Source organism: Coenobita brevimanus, chromosome 72 (genome assembly GCF_032717465.1).
Source record: "Coenobita brevimanus isolate Jiangsu-jjx chromosome 72, ASM3271746v2, whole genome shotgun sequence".
Classification (NCBI taxonomy): Eukaryota; Metazoa; Arthropoda; class Malacostraca; order Decapoda; family Coenobitidae; genus Coenobita; species Coenobita brevimanus.
Genome location: NC_137025.1, coordinates 13603899 through 13625601, shown reverse-complemented (window position 1 = coordinate 13625601; position 21703 = coordinate 13603899). Strand labels below are relative to the sequence as shown.

At 39.9% G+C, this 21703-nt stretch overlaps 1 protein-coding gene and 1 non-coding gene across 2 annotated transcripts in view; one reads left to right on the top strand and one right to left on the bottom strand.

Moving 5' to 3' along the window:
• Window positions 1-553: 553 nt before the first annotated feature.
• The window catches only part of LOC145407043 (uncharacterized), a 129817-nt gene continuing 108667 nt past the window's right edge, over window positions 554-21703 (top strand). Inside the window, exons 1-3 of the mRNA XM_080278067.1 lie at window positions 554-594; window positions 15223-15331; window positions 16997-17204. Coding sequence (XP_080134193.1) covers window positions 554-594; window positions 15223-15331; window positions 16997-17204 — 358 coding nt within the window. The remainder of the gene's footprint in view (window positions 595-15222; window positions 15332-16996; window positions 17205-21703) is intronic.
• Window positions 13998-14116, bottom strand: LOC145407358 (5S ribosomal RNA). The gene has a single exon (XR_013898719.1). It is a non-coding gene; the product is annotated as a 5S ribosomal RNA (ribosomal RNA).

Genomic DNA, 21703 nt, shown 5'->3' with positions numbered 1-21703 from the left:
AGTCAGACATATTTCAGTTGAATCGCCCGGACAAATCATCGCCAATAACGGGAAGACGGGTAATATTTGAAGTTAATAAAATTATGCATTTATTGGTTCTTTTACTGACAATGGCAACAAGCCTTAACTCGAGCAGTGCCAACGAAGTCGTGTGAATAATAGAAAACTTCACATTTTCCCAGATCTTTTGGTGTGGGCTACTATTAACATCAATTATTAGTAAGTTCGTGTGAAAATATTATTATTTTCTTACAACAAATAAAATACAAGCCGCTAAAAGAAAGTTACAGGTCCAGACCATATTATTGGAACGTATTTTCCTACATGTTAGGTGCCATTGCACTCAGCTCCTAGGGGGAACGGAGTAACTTGTGTTTTACCGTTATGCATTGTTTATAGGCAAAGGAAGCTTGTGATAACCCCTAGGAAAGCTTGACCAACGTCCACCAGTACTATACATTGTTGTTTATAGACCCGTTGTAAAGCAAGGACCATCAAAATTCCGGTCCCGAGCGAATTTCGGCAGGCCCGTGCAGGGAGAGCCGAGCATAACATGAGCACCAGGACTAGGAAGACCAGATCCAGCTCCGCCAGGTGGGTTCCTCTTGTGTATTATCCTGTACGTGGGTGCTGTATTTCAGGACAAGTCTCCGAGTGGCTATAAGACGGTGGATAAGTGATGTGGAAGACGCCATGTGGAGGAGTGGATGTGACGGCCGGCCAAGGGGGAGGTAATGTAATGGTGACAACACAACACATCCTGCAGGATTATAACCATGTTTCCTATAACTCCAAACTAATTTTCCCCATTTCTGCCCGTAAGAATAACGAATAGGAGGTCCCCGCCAGCTGGTCAAGGAATGTTGGCTGGTTTGTTGATGTAAGTTTGTCCAGGGGGGGGCTTTCATTATTTTGCGTTGGACATCTGGTCATCCCACTAGCATCGTCACTTTCATTTTCATCACCACTTATTTTGACCACTTATGGCTTATGGAATAGCCCTAGATTTTCCAAGTGTATATGTATTGAACCCCCATTTTGTTATACAAGTGCAATGAGGGTGTGTGTGCAAAGGGGTAAAAGTTATTGGGATGTGAGAAAGGATGTCAGATGAAGAGATATGAAAAGACAAGAGTGATGTGGAAAATAGTCACAAAACTGGTACTGGAATTTTGGTGGCAGCCATTACTTTTGCTGTTTGTGTTGATAAAGGAAAGAACAGGCTGTGTTTTAGGTATTCAAGAGGCCCCATGAATGAAGGGAGTCCAGTATTACTCAAGCACTGGAGAAATTCAGTCAGACCCAAATGACAGTGGAAGTTTGATGAGGTTTTGGTGCAGGTGAAGTGATCATAACAAAGACATCACCAGTACTAATTCCACAGCAATGGTGTCTAGAGGGTATTGTACAAAGTAATGAGTTATTGTGTTATTTCCACTTGAAAGATGTACCCTTCTAGTGATATAATATGAAGTAGAATGATACATAATTGTAATTATGGAGTAGCGCAGAGTGAGTCTTGCAAATAACTGAAGAATTGGAACTTATAAACTATTGCTGATAGGGTTTTGACTTAGGATAAATGTAGGATTAACAAGTATTGAGTTTTCCTATCCTGTTTTAGCCCTTTTGTAAATCTGATATACTGATGGTAAGTCAGTATAACTACATCAGTAAATATTTCCTTTATTGCTGTTTCTTATTTTTTTTTGGTGTTTTTTTCTTCCATTTGATAGTTTTTTTTTTAGTTCATTTGAGTGTTTTGAGGCCTCATTTTTTGTGCAAATGAATAATAACCATAATATGACTGTGACAATCCTGTGCCTAATCTAAGTGTTTAACTAAACCTAACCTAGCTTAATTGTACCTAATAATTTAATCTACCCTAACCCAACCCAACCTAACCTATCCTAACCTAACCCAGCATCCAGTTGGGAAGTTGGGACACAAAATCCATCTTTCAGTATGTTGAGCAAGATTTGGTATTCATTTGCACACACACAGAAACACTTACAGGCATACACTGTATGATGGCACAAATCCACTGGGTATGGTAAGATTGCCTGCTAAAGAAATGCCAGTAAAGGAAATAAATAGCATTACATCATCTTAAGATGTATGGGGATGATTACTTTGAGCCCAGGAGAGGTTTTTCAACCTATAGGGGTTAGATGTAGCCTTTGTTAACTTTCATTAGCTACTTGGATGCTCATGTAAACTGTTAACAATAATTTGGCAGCAGCGAGAATTTATTATTTAAAATTTATTTTTTAAACACCTATAGACTGAAGGGATAAGCTAAACTAAAAAGATGGGGACCTGTATATTTTTTAATTTGTTTGTATTTTGACAATGACAATGTCATTTAAGATACTAAATGGTCTAGTTGACAGATATGGGTAATCCATAAGGAGACAGGACCTCCCCCCCAAAAAAAAAAAAGAAAAAAAAAAAGAAGAATTTACTCAGTGATTATAAAAGCGTACTGGTGCATTTTTGAGTGTGAAGAGGATCCATCAGTAAACAAGAAAAATATGATGACCTAAGGGGTAGGGTAGGTTAAGACAGGATAAGTTTAAGTAGGTTAGCATAAAATAAGTTTGGGTAGGTTAACTTAGGATAGGATAAATAAGGTTGGGTAGTTAAAACAAATTTAGGGCATGTTTTGGATAACTATGCAGTGATAAGGTAATTTAGTTCAAAAATGGAATTCTAAGGTGGCATCCGTCAGTTATCGCTCACAGGATGACATCTCCGTTTTCAGCGCCGTTGGGGATTGTAAACAAACACTTCTTATAAATGCTTTTTACCACTTATTAAAAAAGAAAACATTGAAACTTGAAAAGTCAGTTAGAAAATACTCAAGGAATCCAATGAAGAGCTAAGGTAAAAATGAAAATGGCAGTAGAACTAGGTCTTTGATCTTAAGGATCACCCAAACTGTATGTATGAATTGGTTAAAAGGCATCATTGCACTAGTCCTTCATATCTCCGACAGGAATCATTCCAAGTGCAGGTTCCTTGGTGCCAGGGACAGACCTTACCGCACTGCACTGCCTTATGCCACTAGTGCTTGACAGAGATTCATTTTCTCCTTCACTGTTGAACTTGGCCCAGTTTCCTGGACCTATGATTATCAATAACATTCATGATCATGCTTGTGATTGGAATTCTTTACCATCCCTGTCTTTGTAGAGGCTGCCTAGCACAGACAAACTGGCCTACAGTAGTTATTCGTTATTTGTACATTTACATTCTGTTGTACAAGTCCCCCCTAAACTTGTGATGTACAGCATAGGTTTCCTCATCAGAGACATCTGACAGCTAATTGGGGAAAGAAAAAGAAATTGACAAATATATACTATATTTTACGTCACTTAGTGGAGCTCTTAGCAATTTGAGATGGCACCATGAAAATAGTTTACTCAGGAAAGTAGCTACTCTAGGATGTTGCTAAAGAACAAAATAAACCATATGCTTATGCTTCTCTCATCAGACTCAGTAGAGAAAAAGAAGTGTATCATTTTTTTTCCTATGTAGCCTAAACAAAATTGGTTTCTCAGGCAGGAATCCGAACAGTCCAGCCAAGTCTGTGGACCCGTAACTTGATGGAACATACGATTGAGACTTGATCATTGGCCAAATTATTCTCATTTCCCAGGCAAACCTGATTCCAGTGGCTAGTGTGGTGTCCCTAAATTATCTCAGGGTGTCAGTGAGTTCATATTGTCATTGGATCACTTCTCAAGAGTTTTTACTGTTGTTTGTAAGCAGGCACCAAACTGTTGAGGAGCATGGTTAGATATACAGTATGTGGGGTGACTGAACAAGACTTTAACTGGGTCTGCTTGAGGGATCTCTCTCGAACATAATTCATTCACCAGGTTACCAATATTAGTCAAAACAAATTATGATAAGGTTAATTGAGATTGCATCTAACCCCCCTCATTCTTTCCTCATTCTTCTGCCTACAGGTGACTATATACTCCCTCTTCTGTCTTTTTTTCCTTCATTCTTTCCTCTTTCTTCGGCCTGTGGGTGGCTTTACACTGAGTGGCAAGCCAGATGGTTTCCTGTACACCAGGAAACCATTTGCTAGGCTGGGTGGTAACCATACAACCAAATTATGGTACCTGTTGGTTTAGTGGGTAATTAAGGTGCTCCAATCAGATTGAGCCTGTGTAGGTTTATATCCAGGGGATGGTTGGGGTTTATTGCTCACATAATGCCACACAGGGATGAGTGAGGTTGGTCACAGTCATCGTAAATGTCAGGACCAACTTGCCTAGTCTCTCGCTCCTTATGGGGCGACATAGGATTGGATGACAGATGGATGGATGGATGGATGGCTTCTAACCACATCAGCTAGAGGGTTCTCTCCTGAGCTGAATATGATAATTTGGCATTAGACTCGAATTCAGAAGTCCTCAGCCTCAAGGGCTTCTCTTGATAATACTTACACATTTGACCTCTGGGAGCTTAAAGCACATTTATGCTTTTAGATTTTTTTTTTTTCTTTCTTTTTTTTAGATTTCTGGCATTGTAGTAATTTTTTTTTTTTTTTTTAATAGCCGTTTTGAGGGTTGTACAAGTAAAGAAATCACATCATTATCATCATCATCATCATCCAGACTTTCTTTCCCACCCAGAGGTGAGGTGAGGTAGGGTCCAGAAAGCCATAAAAAATATTTATAGGCTGAGATGCTAACCAAAGTTTGCTCAATTGAATGACCTCTGGGAGGTTAAAGCACTGTAGTGGTTTAACTAAAGATTTTCTTGCTGTTTTGAGGGTTGTTTAAGCAAAGAAATCATGATCATGATCATCATCATCATTATTCAGACCTCCTTTCCCACCCAGAGGTGAGGTGAGGTAGAATTCAGAAAACCATAGAACAAATTTATCAAATGAGATGCTAACCAAAGTTTGCTCAGTTGAATGACCCTTACTCACCATTCAAATCCCTGGAAACCTGGCTTCACCTGATAAGTAACAAAAACTTTCCACACAGCTTCATACTCACCTCTCTGACGGTCAGTCTGGTGACTGTCAAGTTACTGAGGGGTGCTAAACTGGTCATACACTCCACTAAGAGTTCAACCAGCTATGTCAATCATGTCAGTTCTCCACCATTGTTGGCTTTCATACCTCTCTTTCTCACACTCATTCATTTATCATATCTATCCACCATCTTCTAGACCCACCACACTTCCTAACACTTCAAATTTGCTCAGATTTGCTGGATATGACCCTGTGCCAAAATAAAGGTGAGCGAAGTGAGGGCATAGTGGAGAAGGCTTGTGAGAAGAACTAGTGTTTATGGCATTTATGGATCTAGAATAAGCGTACGGCAAAGAAGATAGAGAAAGATTGTGGAAAGTTTTGCACATGTACGGTGTAGATGGTAAGCTGCATGTGTTAGGTGCCATTAAGAGCTTTTATGATGGTAGCGAGGCATGTGTAAAGGTAAATGGGCATCTGAGCGGATGGTTTACAATGTATGTAGACGTGCAGCAAGGTTGCGTGATGTCCCCATAGTTGTTCAGTATATATATTACGCCCACAAGGTTGTGTGGTGTCCCCATGATTGTTCAGTATATATATATATATATATATATATATATATATATAGTAGACTGTAGCACCAGTCGAGCAGGGCAGTACTCCCGAGGTGGATGGAAAGCTGATGACAGGGAGTGCTGGAGCTCCCGTTTCATCAGCCCTCAGGACTAGCTCCTGACCATCCCCCTTTTGCTGAACTTTTTCAGTGTCTCAGTTACACAGAGAGTAGGCCAGCATGCTCTCCAGTACAAATTTCTCTAACTATCTTCACCAAACTACATGCACAGTACACACTACACTTCCTATTCAAAATTCACCAAAAATGGCGTCAATTCACCCAGCCTCGGAGTCCCAAGGGGGGGGGACCATAAATGCCCCCGCCATCTGCCTCTCTGCCGGTGACGACTCGAGGTGCCTGGAACCACTGTCTGACTCTCTTCTTCTTCATTTCTGCAACATTTGCGGCCTTTCCTCTAACTTTCGCTCTGTCGAGCACCACCTCTCCTCCTCTAAACCTCACCTTTTTTCCCAAACTTGAGACTCAGCTGTCTGAGGCAACTGACAGCAAACCCTTTTCTGTATCCTCCTCCTTTCTCTTTACTCATTTCAAAGCCAAAGGTGGCTGTTGTGTATATACCATATACACAACGACTTATCTTGCTTTCGTGTTCCTTAACTCGATTCTTCTGAATTCTCAACACTCTGGCTTCGGCTTTCCTGTCATTCTCTGTCTTAATATATCTGTACTGTTTACTTATCCCCTAATTCTACTGACTATGAAAAATTCTTTGACTGTCCTACTTCTATGATGGAGCACATTCTATCTACTTCTTTCTCTGAAACCTCCATTCAAGGAGGTTTCAGTGTTCACTTCCACCTTTGACTCTCCTCTCCTTTCACTGATCCACCTGGTGAACAAGCCTACATCTTTTCTATCCTTAATGACCTAGAGCACCTTGTACAGCACCCTACCCATATCCCTGACTGCCTTGGAGAGAGCTCCAACATAATTGACATCTTCCTTACAACTAATCCTTCTGCATACACTGTTAATCTTTTCTCTCTGTTGGGCTCCTCCGATCACAACCTTATTACTTTAACCTGTCCTATCGCTCCGGTACGGCCTGTGGACCCTCCAAAGAAACGTCGTCTGTGGCACTTTGGAGCTGCAGATTGGGAGGCCCTCAGGCAGTACTTCTTTGACTTTTCCTGGAATGATTATTGTTTCCATGGCTGGGAGCCATCTGAGTGTGCCCTGCGCATTATGGAGGTTATTCTCATGGGCAGGGAAGCAGGGAAGCATACATTCCTTTCTCATATCCTTTGACTAATGCAAGAAAGCCTTGGTTTAATCACGCTTTTTCTAATGCTGTCCGCAACAAGGAGAGGGTCTATAAGAGTTACCGGAGCCAACCCACCCTTGAATCACATCTTTTTTATGCTTCTGCCTGGAATCGTGCTAAGTCTGTTCTTTGCTCTGCTAAAAATAATTTCATCTGTACTAAATGCTCTCAACTCTCCAACTCGAATTCTTTCCGCTCCTTCTGGCACCTTGCCAAAAACCTTTCTTATAACTTTACCTTATCATCCTTCCCTCCTGTTTTCTACTCTGATGGTTCTGTAGTTATTTCTTGTACTGATAAAGCTGATCTCTTTGCTCAGACTTTCTCCTCCAGTTCCACCTTAGATGATTCTGGTGCTGTTCCTTCATCACTTCCACCCTCTGACTTCCTCATGGCTGGCATTAAAATTTCTTCAGCTGATGTATTTTCTGCCATCACAGGCCTAAATACTAACAAGGCATATGGGTCTGATGGAGTCCCTCCTGTTGTTCTCAAGAACTTTGCCTCTGTGCTTACACCCTGCCGAGGCAAACTCTTTTGTCTCTGTCTGTCGACTTGTACCTTTCCTTCTTGCTGGAAGTTTGCTCTGTTCAGCCAGTCCCAAAGAAGGGTGACCATTCCCAACCCTCTAACTATCGTCCAATTGCTTTAGCATCCTGTATCTCAAAAGTATTCGAGTCAGTTCTTAATAGAAAAATTTTAAAGCATCTTTCCCATCACAACTTTCTGATTGTCAGTATGGATTCCGTCAGGGACGCTTCACTGGTGATCTTACCTACCTTTCAGACTCCTGGTCATCCTCCTTTTGGGACTTTGGCGAAAGCTTTGCCATTGCACTTGACATCTCAAATGCTTTTGATCTAGTCTGGCATAAATCTTTAATTTCCAAACTGCCCTCTTACGGTTTTTATCCTTCTATATGTGCCTTCATCTATAGCTTCCTTTCTGGTCGTTCTATAGCTGCTGTTGTAGGCGGCCATCGTTCTTCTCCTAGATCTATCAGCAGTGGTGTTCCTCAGGGCTGTGTCTTATTACCAACTCTCTTCTTTTTATTCATGAATGACCTTCTAAGCTGTACATCTAACCCTATCCACTCATACGCTGATGACTCCACCAGACGTGGGGTCTATTACTGGGTTTCTATTACTATTACTTTCATTTGTTCTCTTTTATATTACTGTTACTATTGCTTTAGTGGTTATCTATTATATTACTATTACTGTTACTTGGTCATCTGTTACTATTACTATTATTATATTATTTGCAATAACGGCAGTTATTTAAAATGAAAATGGTTATCATTTTCATTATTGCTGGGAGGCTGTCTCATGTAATGCACAAGTATGTCTTGATCAGTAGGCCATTCTCCATTCTGCATGGTCTCCTGTGGTGTACCTGCATCATGGAGAGCAACCAAAAGATAACTAAGGTCTAAGGTGAGAAGGTTATTTTAAATGACAAAAGGTAACCGGTATTGATATTGATTATGAAGCTGGTCAGAACTGTACATGTCACATGATCAAGACAGGATGGAGTGGCGTGCAGTAGACAAGGTTGCCAGCTAGCACAATTCTTGAATCATAATCATAATTTCTTATTTACATTTGGCAATACATATAACGTAGTGATATCACTAGTCTGTGCATTAACTTTGGGTGTGTTGTGTAACTTGTAGTTGGTTATTGTTGTTGTGGGAGATGCAGTTGCCTGATAGCACTGTCTTAACTCATTATCACTAGGTTGACATTGCATATATAATTTATTCTGTTGGCACATGAAGACTAAATAAGCATCTGTAATACGAAAGTAATATACCGTACCATTATCTGTAACTTTGCCTTCTATTACTATTACTATTACATCCATGATTTTTAATCTATTACTGTTACTATTACTCTGAAAACCTTGTAATAGTCTATTACTATTAGTATTACATATTACTATTACCCCATGTCTGGACTCCACCCTTCACCTTTCCATTCGGTTCCCGCAGCGTCCATGTCAGCAGTTACTACAACAAAGGGATGATGCTATGGGACACCTAATGTCAGACTTGGCTCGTATCTCTGACTAGGGTAAAAATAATCTTGTTGTTTTTAATGCATCAAAGACTCAGTTCTTACACTTATCAACCCAACAAAATCTTCCACAGGGGTACCCACTGATGTTTAATAATATTCAGCTTAATCCTGCATCATCTGTGAACATGCTTGGGGTTTCATTTACTCGAGACTTATCTTGGAAAGATCATATTACATCTCTTGTAAAATCTGCTTCCAAGAGATTGGGTGTGCTAAGCCTACTCCGTTCCTTCTTCACCCTTGCACAATTGTTGACTCTGTACATGGGTTTTATCCACCCTTGTTCGGAGTACAGCTCTCATGTGTGGGGAGGTTCCCCACATACAGCTCTTCTCAATAGGGTGGAGACAAAGGCTTTTCATCTCATTAACTCTCCTCCTCCTGCTGGCTCCCTTCAACCTCTGTTGGTTCGCTGCACTGTTGCATGTTTATCCCTTTTCTGTCGGTACTTCAATGGTCACTGCTCCTTTGAACTGTCTGCTTGCATTCCTCCACCTCTACCATGGGTGTGTAACACCCGTCTAGCAGCAAACTCTCATCCCTTTTCTGTCCAACTCTCCAATGCAAGAGTTAACCGTTACTCCCACTCCTTCATTTATGTAACAGGTCAACTCTGGAACTGTCTCCCTCTATCTGTTATTTCCTGTTTCTTATGATCTCCAGTCTTTCAAACGCAGTGTGTCCAGGCATCGCGATATGATTGGATCTTGATTTTGGCTCTCTCTTGTATTTTGTTATTCTCTGGGAAGGAACAGTTTTTCAGGCTCATGGCCTTTAGTTCCTTCTTGCTCGCATAAAAAGAAAAAAAATTAGCAGGTCTAAGTTGTAAAAAGGGAAATATTGGCTTGCACTTAGGTGCCTGGTACCAGTTGGGATAAACCCCATAGGCTCTGTTTATTCGTTATCATGCAATTTTGTTATTACGAGCCATGTTTGGTGCCAATTTTGCGCAGTAACCAAGGGATCAGTGTATATATAAAATTAGCTGCCTGAGGTCACCCCAGATAGTAGCCAATATGGTAAAGTCTTACACCATGTAAGTTTTTGTTTTGCCAGTTTATGTTTTCATCGCACATGCAGTAAATAGGTACCATACGTTGTCTTATGTTTTGTGTGAGGAGCTTGGAATTTCAGCACATCTGAGCAGCTGATGTAACACCAGATGTTGTTTTGTTGGTATTCATTTTGAAATGGTCACAGTGCCTGAATGCAGCTCAGGAGACAGTAAAAATATTTAAGCAGGAGAAGAAATGGATAGCTGATGACAGCAGGAAATAAGTTTTGCCCCCATGAATGAATGAATGTGTGCAGACAGTAATGAACAAGGGTGGAAAAATGTCATAAATGATTATGACAAGACAGTGATGTATATCCTGTCATAATTGTCATAAATTTCACAGATGCCGTAAATGGCCTGGCTTACAGGAAACCATTAGGCTTGTCACTCAGTGCAAAACCACTTGAAAAGGAAAGGAAAGTAATAAAAAGTGACAGGAAAGATGTGAGAAATAGGAAGAGAGGAGAGCAGACACAGAAAAAGAATGATGAAGGTGAAGGAAGTAGTAGACAGTACTACATCAAGTGACACGTTGACAGTGACCTGTTTCTAGTCATTTGTCAACAGTCCACTTCAAAACAATGGTGGAGCTGTTTGTTGCATTGCGCCTCAGAATGGCTGTGGCTGCTCGTTGCAGTGCATGGGTTAAACAGACTTGAAGGAGGAGGGGATACATAGGTGGCCATAATGTGGAGGTTTTGGGGAGGGGTCTGCACCCTCAGATGCACCCTCAACTTTGTTGAGGGAAATATTGATATTCTTATGTATGTGATCATTCAGAAAGAACTGTAGATAACATATGGGTAATCTGTATTATTTGTAGTTTGAAAGTAATTAGACATAATTCACTTGTATTAATCGTGGTCATCACATTGTGATAAAGAATCGTTACTTTTACTAAGTCAGTAATATTGCTTCAGAACTCATCATGTGATAATTTTGAGCCACCAGTGCATCATTTGTTGATGTGACCAAAAGTTACAGAAACACTGAAATTATGGTAACTTATTTATTAATTTTCAAATCTTCTTTGCAAGAAAAGTAAGAAAATATGGATTTCCCTGGCCCGTGATTCTTGCATGTTTCAGTGTCGTTAAAAATCCCTGGTATCGGAAATACTTGATCCTGGACCCTAGAACATGATTTGATATGGATTGTCCAATTCATATTGCCTCAGATTGGCCATATGTTAGACATTCTTTCCAAGGCATACAACACCCAGTTGTGAGGGCTTGCTCTCTCCCACCCCCTCCTGGTAGAGGGTTACCATTGCCAACAGTAATGATCCCCTCCCAGTACACTTTCCTATTTTGATCTCTGACATTTGTGGAAGGTGGGGGCATTCACCATCCACTCACTCTATGTAGTGCTGCTCTCGGGTGTTTGCCCTTTCCTCTCCTCCATCCTTCTCTCCTTCCATCCTCTTCTGTCTTTCTTTCCTTCATTCTTTCCTCATCCTTCTGCCTACGGGTGACTTTACACTCCCTCATCTGTCTTTCTTTCCTTCATTCTTTCCTCCTCCTCCTGCTTGTGGGTGACTCTGCACTGAGTGACAAGCGAAATGATTTTCTGTACACCAGGAAACCATTTACTACGCTGGGTGGTAACCACATAGCCAAATTTTGGCGTTTGGTGGTTTAGTGGGTAATTATTGCACTCCAGTTGGATTGAGCCGGTGAAGATTTATATCCAAGGGGTGGTTGGGGTTTACTGCTCATGTAATGCCACTCAGGGATGAGTGAGGCTGGTCACTCTCATCTTAAATGTCAGGACCAACTTGCCTATCCCCGGGCTGCTACGCTCCTCATGGGGCAACGTAGGATTGGATTATGATGAACAAACAGCATATTCAGGTTAGGCCAGTACTGTATTACCAGGTATGTAAAAGATGTCGTGGGAGTTTATATTCTGACAGAATTCATTTGACAGTGTCTCAAATAATTCTTGATAGGTTTTTATCCTGGGCTCAGCATTTGAAGTTGTTTAGTTCGTCAGCCATAGTGTTTGGTATCATTTATTTTTGGAGGTTGTTGAATGGAAAAATTAGGGCAGTGTGATATATAAATAATAGCAGTATGTACGTTACAGTTGAATATAAGTTATACAGGCATACCCCAGTATAACGATGCAGTTGGTTAAGTAAAAACCCATTGCTAGGTGGGTATTGTATCTCGGGGTAGTTTAACATGTAAAGTATGAGGATCCCTCTTGAGCCTTGGGTTTCCCCCCCAGCAAAGTCCTAAACCCACCCAGATGAGTCCAAAAACAAGTTTCTAGCTAACCTAAACCCCGAAATAGCTTTAAAACAAGTTGAACTAGCCTAAAAGCAGTTTATAACTCACCTAAACCCAAAAACAAAATCAGAAAATCATCAAATATAAGTCTGGAAAAAAATCAGACATAGTAAACTGTACCCCAAAATGATAATGTTTATGCCACCTGTGACTAAAGCACATTAATCTAAGTCTAAAAACAGTTTATAAATCAACCTAAACACAAAATTTAGGTCTAAAATATAATCCATCCATCCATCCATTGCCAGACGCCATGTATCCCAAACGGGGTGGTCAAGGGCTTAGAGTTAATTGTTTTACAGGGAGGGGCACTAATCCTCCACCAACCCCACTTGACACGTAGGGATGCCAACAGCATCTGGTGTTCCCAGGCGGTCACCCATCCAAGTACTAACCAGACCCAACGTTGCTTAAAATATAATCAAAATCGGTTAAAAGAAAATCAAAGCCCATAGTTAAAACGGGACTTGGCCATCGTTAGGCAGGGTAGGGCAATGTTGCTAGCCCCATCGCTAATGTGGGGTACCACACATAGGGGTGTCATATCTCAGGATCTGCCTGAGTAATACTTCGATATATGATACCCCTAGCTGCGATACCCCGGCTTAATGATGGGGGTAGAAATACCACCATATCCTGCCTGACATGGCCAAACCCTGGTTTAACAATGGGTTTTGATTATTTTACTGATTTTGATGATATTTTAGAATAAAATTGTGTATTTAGGTTGATTTATAAACTGTTTTTAGATTAGATTAATGTGTTTTAGCCATAGGTAGGGTGAACATGGTCATTTTGGGGTAAAGTTTACTAAGCTTGATTTTCTTCAGACTTATATTTGACGATTTTCAGATTATATTTGTTGGTTTTAGTGACTTATTACAGGTGTTAGGCTTAGGTTAGGTTTTTTTTACAGTTGTTAGGCCATTTCGATTGGCCTTAACCGGTAGATTGCGAGCTACAGCTCAGGCTGGGTGGTGTCGATTTGTGAGCCACAGCTTAGGCTGTGCTGGCTGTGCATCACCGTTAACTACTCGATCCCTAGGCAAATATATGCATAGCGCTACACAAAGACGGAGCGAGAGAGAGAGATTTTTTTATTTTCACCAGATGATGCCCTGGATGTTTATCTTCAGGTTTATGATAAACAAAAACTTTTTTTTTTTTTTTTCTCACTACCCCCTGCGTAAATTTATGCATGGCCTTATGCAAAGACGGAGAGTCTCTCTCTCTCTCTCTCTCTCTCTCCCCCAGATGATGCCCTGGATGTTAATCTTCAAGTTTTTAGTAAACAAAATCTGAAAACCAAAACTTTTTTACTTCATTTTTTGTGCACTATGGGGTGGGATAAAAAAAGGTAATTGCATAATTCATAGGTTAAAACTTGTTGTTATAGAGTGGGTTTAGGACTTGGTTGGGGGGAAACCCAAGGCCCAAAAATGCATCCCTATACTTTACATGTTTAATCTACCCCAAGATCCGATACCCCGCTTAACGATGGGTTTTTACTTAACCAATTGCATCGTTACACTGGGGTATTTTTCATTCATTCATTCATTGCCAGACGCCATGTATCCCAAATGGGGTGGCCAAGGGCTCAGAGTTAACTGTTTTACAGGGAGGGGCACTAATCCTCCACCAACCCCACTTGACACGTAGGGATGCCAACAGCATCTGGTGTTCCCAGGCGGTCACCCATCCAGGTACTAACCAGACCCAACGTTGCTTAACTTCGCTGATCGGACGGGAAGCGGTGTACTCAACGTGGTATACCTGTATATATATGTACGCACATATACTGATATACTGTATAATATACAGTTTATATATATATATATATATATATATATATATATATATATATATATATATATACACACACACATATATATATATATATATATACATAGATATATGTATATATATTATATATACACTTAACCCTCAGCTATCACTTCCAATTGGTCCCGCTATGGCTGCACTATAGCCGAAACCGTGAAAGTCGAATTGAAGAACTTATGGTAATGATTCTAATTGGTGCCATAACCTCAATATTTACCCCTAAGATACCTTTTTTGTACCACATATTAATATCTAATTGTCTAAAAATGAGCATGTTTTATGATGTGATCACGATTCTTATAAATACCCCTCTCAGTTGATTCATTGATGTTATGTTTCTTCCCCACACTTCACTTGGTGTCACCATTCTCTATAAGTTTCACATTTCCAGTTTATCTGCATAACTTGGGTTCTTCCTCTTCTTTATTTCCCTGCCAGGTGCCGCAGCATTATGTTGGGTGATGGTTGGGGGACGGGGAGGGGGTACATTGGCCATGGTCATATCATAAAAAGGTTATTGTTCTCGCTATCACTGTTCACGGTCTGAGGGCGCGCACTTGAATGGTTTGGCGGGCAGGAGACTCGGTCGGGCGGCCAATCAGCACTCGGCTGGTGCTGACATCACACGACCATTCACGGAGTGAAGCTTTTGTTGGCTGGGCAGAGCACTGGAGCCCGGCCTTTTTAAATTTTTCGAATATTTGCGGTGTGCGATAGCAGGCATTTAGTGGATGATAAAGGTATTTGGGTAGTTTTTTATACAGTATAGGCGTGATAGCGAGATACACTATAGCAGAACCCGTGATAGCCGAGGGTTGAGTGTATGTATATATATATATGCAGTATATATTTACTGTATACATACTGTATACAGTTACTGTACAGGTACCAGAGATGGCATGATGCATATAATATCGTAAGGAAAGTCTGCAGGTTTTATTGTAATGGTTAATATCTGGTGCCAAGCTGTAGCATATATTAATTGTTGTTTGATGGAGGACCTTTGTGTAATGTTTGTGTGTATGTGTGTCTGTCATGGTAACAGGGGCGGTCGTGGAGGTAAAGGAGGGGAGCGGCAGGTAGCAGCAGATGGTGTGTACAACAATCATCGCTTCATGCAAGCTGTAGGAGCCCTTGTTGGATTGCCTGTCAGGGTGAGTATAATGCAGTTGACACCGCATTTCACTGCAAGGCCTGATAAAGTAGCGTGGAACTGAGGTAAGAATGGTGTCTGTACTGTCTGCAGTATTTTGCTCTCCAAATCAGGGGAAGTGGTCAGTCCCCTAAGTGTACAGCAAACCTAATAACCTTTTTTTTTTTTTTTTTATCCATTTGCAGTGTTTCTTGGTGTTGTATCCAGTGTGTTTTACGTGGTGTAATATCTACATGATGTTGAAGGCATGTCATCGTCATCATCCAGAGTGGCTGTGATGATAAAATTGTGACCAAAACTGTAGTACCTTTGTGGGGAAGCATACCCATTTTATTCAACTAACTCCTTTGTGATTGTGAAAAGTGGAATTGGAATGCAAAAGATAACTATTCTTATTAATTGGTGGTTTTAGATATTTTTGTTTGTAGTAATAATCACCAATTTAGTTTTCCATGACATGGAATGGGTCTGTCTATCTATCTGTCTGTCTATAGCCAGATGCCATAATCCCAAAAGGGGTGGCTGTTTGTCTTTGAGTTAGTTGTTTTACAGAGAGGGGTACTAACCCTCCTCCAACTCACTTGTTGCACTTGTTGAACTTGTTGACAGGTAGGGAACAGTTGTGGGTTGGTTATTAGACTTCAATAGTCATGATGGGGAGAGGGCAATTTCAGGTTAGGTTGGAGTAAAAAGAGTAGGGGACACGTGTTGTGCTCAATTGGACCCTCTTTAATGGACATTGTAACACCTGTTGAAAGTTTAGTGGGCTTCATTGTTTTTTAAATCCAGTATCCTCTCTACCAGGATAAGTTATAGCAAGGGTCTGTGACTTTTTACCACCGTCTTCCTGGTCATCAGGTGATAGAGTACAGTACTGTATTTGCCTCTTGTATTAAAGTGGGATTCTTCATGATAAAGGTTTTTCTTTCATGTAAAATACCACTAGGGGCATAGGTTGGTCTCTGTCTATCAATCTATTGCCAGACGCCACAATCCCGCAAGGGGTGGCCATTTGACTTTGAGTTATTTGTTTTACGGGGAGGGGCACTAACCCTCCACCAACCCACTTGCTGACACGTAGGGAGCACGTATGGTTTGGTTATATGGTTACCACCCAGCGCTGTAAATGGTTTCTTGGTCTACAGGAAACCATTTGGCTTGTCACTCAATGTAAAGCCACCTATAAAGGAAAGACAAGCACTAAGAAGTGACAGGAAAGATGGGAGAAATAGGAAGAGAGAAGGGCAGGCACAGAAAAAGAATGATAAAGGCTGAGGAAGAAGTAGGCAGCACTACATCAAGTGAGTGGATGATGGTCCCCACCACCTAATTCTGGTCTAAGGAATTGTAGTCTTTGGACCCTACAGTGCTGGGAGATTCTTTGTCACATCATTTTTTTTTTTTTTTTTTTCATTATATTATTAATCTCAGGATAAAACCATTACAGTATTGTTAGGGGTTAGAAAGAATATGTGTCTTTCCATTCAGTATGATAACGTATTTTAAATTATCTTATGATTATTACAGCCAGATTTTGTAATGCAGCTTAGCTTAGATCCTTCATAGTTGCATGGTTAATATATTTCTGTACAATATACAGATTGAAATGGAATACAGTAATTTGGAAAGTGTGCTACTAAAAGGACCTTGCATTTGGCATTAACAGATACAGACTACAACGAATGACATCATTGAGGGCGTGTTCACCACATTTAGCCCAAGCTTTGACCTGGTGGTAGATCTCGCTCATGTGGTGTCACAGCAGGACCCTGGCAAGATTAACCCCGAGACCATTAAGCACAAGATGATCTTCACGGCAGTTGACATTGTTACCATCAAGGTCATCAATGTAGATCTTGATTATGCTACTAGAGGTCAGTTTTTTTTTTTTTTTTTTTTTTTTTTTTTTTTTTGTAACCTTAAAACTTTTTGTAGTGAAAATACTGTATACCCTTGAAATTTGAGGGGATTAGGTTCCACCAAACCATGCGAATACCAAAAATGCACAAATATTCCTCGCAAACCTATATTTATTCAATGAACAGAAATGTACTCCTCCATTTACTAATAGTCATGTAGAAGTTTGCACCAGATATTTCATTGTACACAACAAATGAAATAGCAGATTAAAAGGTTTTTAACTTACCTAAAGCACCATTAACAGATGTTACAGCTTGCATAAATTTGCATTGTCCTGTACAGCACAGGTATACCTCGGTTTAATGATGTTAAGTAAAGACCTATCACTAGGCGGGGTATCGTATATCGGGGTAGATTTAACATGTAAAGTATAGGGATGCATTTTTGAGCCTTGGGTCCCCCCTCCCCAACCAAATCCTAAACCCACCCGAATGAGTCCAAAAACAAGTTTCTAGCTCACCTAAACCCCCAAATACTGTAGCTTTTAAATTAGCTAAACTAAGCCTGAAGGCAGTTTAAAACTCACCTAAACCCAAAAATAGAATCTGAAGATCCTCAAATATAACTGTACCCCAGATTGACAGTGTTCACAACACCTATGACTGAGACACATTAATGCAAGTCTAAAAACAGTTTATAAATCAACCTAAGCACAAAATTTAAGTCTTAAAATATGATCATATTTGGTAAAATAATAAATAAAAAACCCATCATTGAACCGGGGTTTGGCCGTTGTTAGGCAGGGTATGGCGGTATTTCTATCCTCATGGCTAAGCTGGGGTGTCACATCTAGGGGTATTGTATATCGGGTTATACGTGAACAAATGAACAGTACAGTACACTGATCCCTTGGTTATTGTATGTAACTGGTATTGAACATGGTGCATGATAGTGAAATTGCATGAAAATGAATGCATAGAAAATTTAGGATTCCTAGTTGATACCAGGTTCCCCATACAAGCTCAAGTTTTCCCTTTTATGACTGTTTAGACACTCTAATTACTGTACATACATTCTGTTATGGTAAGCACCAGAAACACACATAGGCATGGTTAGGTTAATAGAAAGTGATGAAAAAGGCACAATTAGGAAGAAGCACTTACCAGAGAGAGGCTTTAGATGGGTGTGATGTAAGGGGTTCCAAGGCTAGTCGGTGAAATGCTAGTGGTCTCCACCACCCTGGATTAACTCTTTGAGTAAGGTCTCATCTCTTAACCCCTTAACAGTGGGGATGTCGGGAGTGTGCTGTGTGCGTCCCGCGGCGATAATCGCGCTCCGACTGACTTTTTAAAAATATTTGCCAAAAATCAGTTATTAGTCCTAGAATATTATAATTACATAAGTGTATGGCACATACCTTCAGCTTTCTCCTGGGATGTTTGTTGAGCCTTCGTCAACTGCCGTTAAGACGTGTGGAGACTTCTGAAGTTCGGTAACGAAGTCTCCACTTTACACTTCCCAATACCTCATAATATGGTTACCACTGCCTGATATTATAACTACAAACACTATTCTATGAATTTCAAGTAGTTTGGAATCCATATTTAAAAAAAAAAAAAAAAAAACTGTGAAAGCAATGTAAGTTACAAGCGCATACGAGCTTTCCACCTGCGTCCGTTCCTCAATGGTATTGTAAGGCGAAGGTGTCATTTATTATTTATAAACACACTCACACTTTATATTCCTAGTACTTTGTTACACTTATTTATATATACAATATTTTTCCATAAGTTTCTTTCAATACTAGTACAGTGTAGTTTATTTTCACTCCAGACGTTCACTTTCTCGTTCAGTAAACTAGCGTAGAGAGCGAACAGTTCACTTTCATTACTCCAAGTATTTATACACGCTAGAGCGAAGCTTTCACTTTCACTTTCGGTACTCCAAGTATTTATACTCATACTCTTATACTGTATTACTAATTATTTACATTTCTATTTACATTCTTTATTTTATTTACATTATTTCCATTTCCATTTTATTTACACTGTCTTTTGCAGTAACTTATAAAACTGTTTTCCACTGTTCAAGTATATTTACATTCATTGCTTTCACTTGCTATTTACACATTATTTACATTTACACTTGCACTGTTTTAGAGCAGACATGGAGTAATAGTAATATGTAATAGTAATAGTAATAGACTATTAAGTGTGTTTTCAGAGTAATAGTAACAGTAATAGATTAAAAATCATGGATGTAATAGTAATAGTAATAGAAGGCAAAGGTACAGATAATGGTACTGAATATTACTTTCGTATTACAGATGCTTATTTAGTCTTCATGTGCCAACAGAATAAATTATATATGCAATGTCAACCTAGTGATAATGAGTTAAGACAGTGCTATCAGGCAACTGCATCTCCCACAACAACAATAACCAACTACAAGTTACATAATACACCCAAAGTTAATGCACAGACTAGTGATATCACTACGTTATATGTATTGCCAAATGTAAATAAGATAAGAAATTATTTTTTATGATTCAAGAATTGTGCTAGCTGGCAACCTTGTCTACTGCACGCCACTCCATCCTGTCTTGATCATGTGACATGTACAGTTCTGACCAGCTTCATAATCAATATCAATACCGGTTACCATTTGTCATTTAAAATAACCTTCTCACCTTAGACCTTAGTTATCTTTTGGCTGCTCTCCATGATGCAGGTACATCACAGGAGATCACACAGAATGGAGAGTGGCCTACTGATCGAGACATACTTGTGCATTACATGGGACAGCCTCCCAGCAATATTGAAAATGATAACCATTTTTATTTTAAATAACTGCCATTATTGCAAATAATATAATAATAGTACAGTAATAGCAGTAGATGACTAAGTAATAGTAATATAATAGATATCCACTAAAGCAATAGTAATATAAAAGAGAACAAATGAAAGTAATAGTAATAGAAACCCAGTAATAGACCCCATGTCTGTTTTAGAGTCACCAGGAAGATCGTAGTCACTGTCCATCATTATCATTGATAAATTAGCCAGTTTATGTTCCACAGCAGAGTCAATTAGCCCTTTACTCCTTCCCACACGAGGTTTAGTAGGGGTAGAGGTCACAGGGCCCTTTGCATGGGGCAAAGAAGCGGCGGAATTGGACAGGTGTGAATCCAACATGGTGTCACCTTGAAAGACGGTAGTAAACTGAATGCTGTGGCTTAGGGACAGTGAAGGGTTGGCAATGTCAGCGTGGTGACAGCTGCTAATATGTACGCTATTAAATCATTGGCAGGAAATCTAGACAATACATAATAAATTAGGTAGTTCCAGGTAAATGTAAATATCACTTAGGCTTCTCTCTTCCTTTCTTATATATATTTTTATTACGAGAACAGGTCATACGGCATATTTCGAGGGGAAATAAACAGGGAAATTTAGCGAACGAGTGCACTTGGGGTGTTACCAGGCGATAATTAGCCCATTCCAGATGTATGGCACTATCAATTACCTTTTCTCTTTCTTCTATATATTATTTTGTATAATAATAGGGCATAGGGCTCATTTCAGTGGATAAAATGAGTGGAAAAATCCATTCAAGATTTGCGTAGCACAGTACAGCTGGGCAGACGGGAGGAGAGGATGATGGAGGGGAGTCAAGGACAGGGGAAAAATGGCTAAATTGTCAACAATGGATGGGAGTACAGATGACATTAGCAGAACTGAGTATAGTTGGACACTGGTAGTACTGATAGATGATACAAGCCACCACTTCAAAGCCCGGGCAAATTCAAAATAACACAGAATCACAAAAGTGACGCCCCACGGTATGATCCCTTGCTCCCGAGCATCACGAAAGTGACGCCCCATGGTTAAGGGGTTAATTCCTCAAAGCCATCAGATACTAAGGACAATACGTCATCATTGTTGCCAGAAACCAGCTCAGGCTTGTGCTAGCAATGTTTTTGAGTGAAAAAATGCGCTATAACAGCAGGAGTGCAGGTTTTCGTCTTGCAGTGATAACGAAAACCGCCACAGTTAACGGCTTAGTGTACAATAAAAGTAAATGAATATACTATAATTGGGTATTCTTCAACCAGATATGGTATAAATACATACGGTACAGTACAAAACAGTAACAGCAACAAAGGTCTTTAGGTATGAAGTTTTACTCATATGAATTTGTCAAATGGCAGCAATTTTAAACCCACGAATTTTATGGGTATACTGTACTGTACTTGGTTTGACATGACATGCCGAAGATTATTATCTGGAGATATCTAGTGTGTCAAGTTTTTTCAAAATAGTATGGCTAGGTATGCTTGGGCAGATGTCTAGTTTTATTTTTTGCCAATAGTTGTCGCGGCCTTCTGGTAAACACCGCTCAGCTGACTCAAGTTAAGCTGAGACACAGTATGGTGTGCTCGCTCATTTCATCTCCCTTTTTCGTATTTCTTTATACCATTTTTAATCACCATTATTATGTCTGATGATGTCTG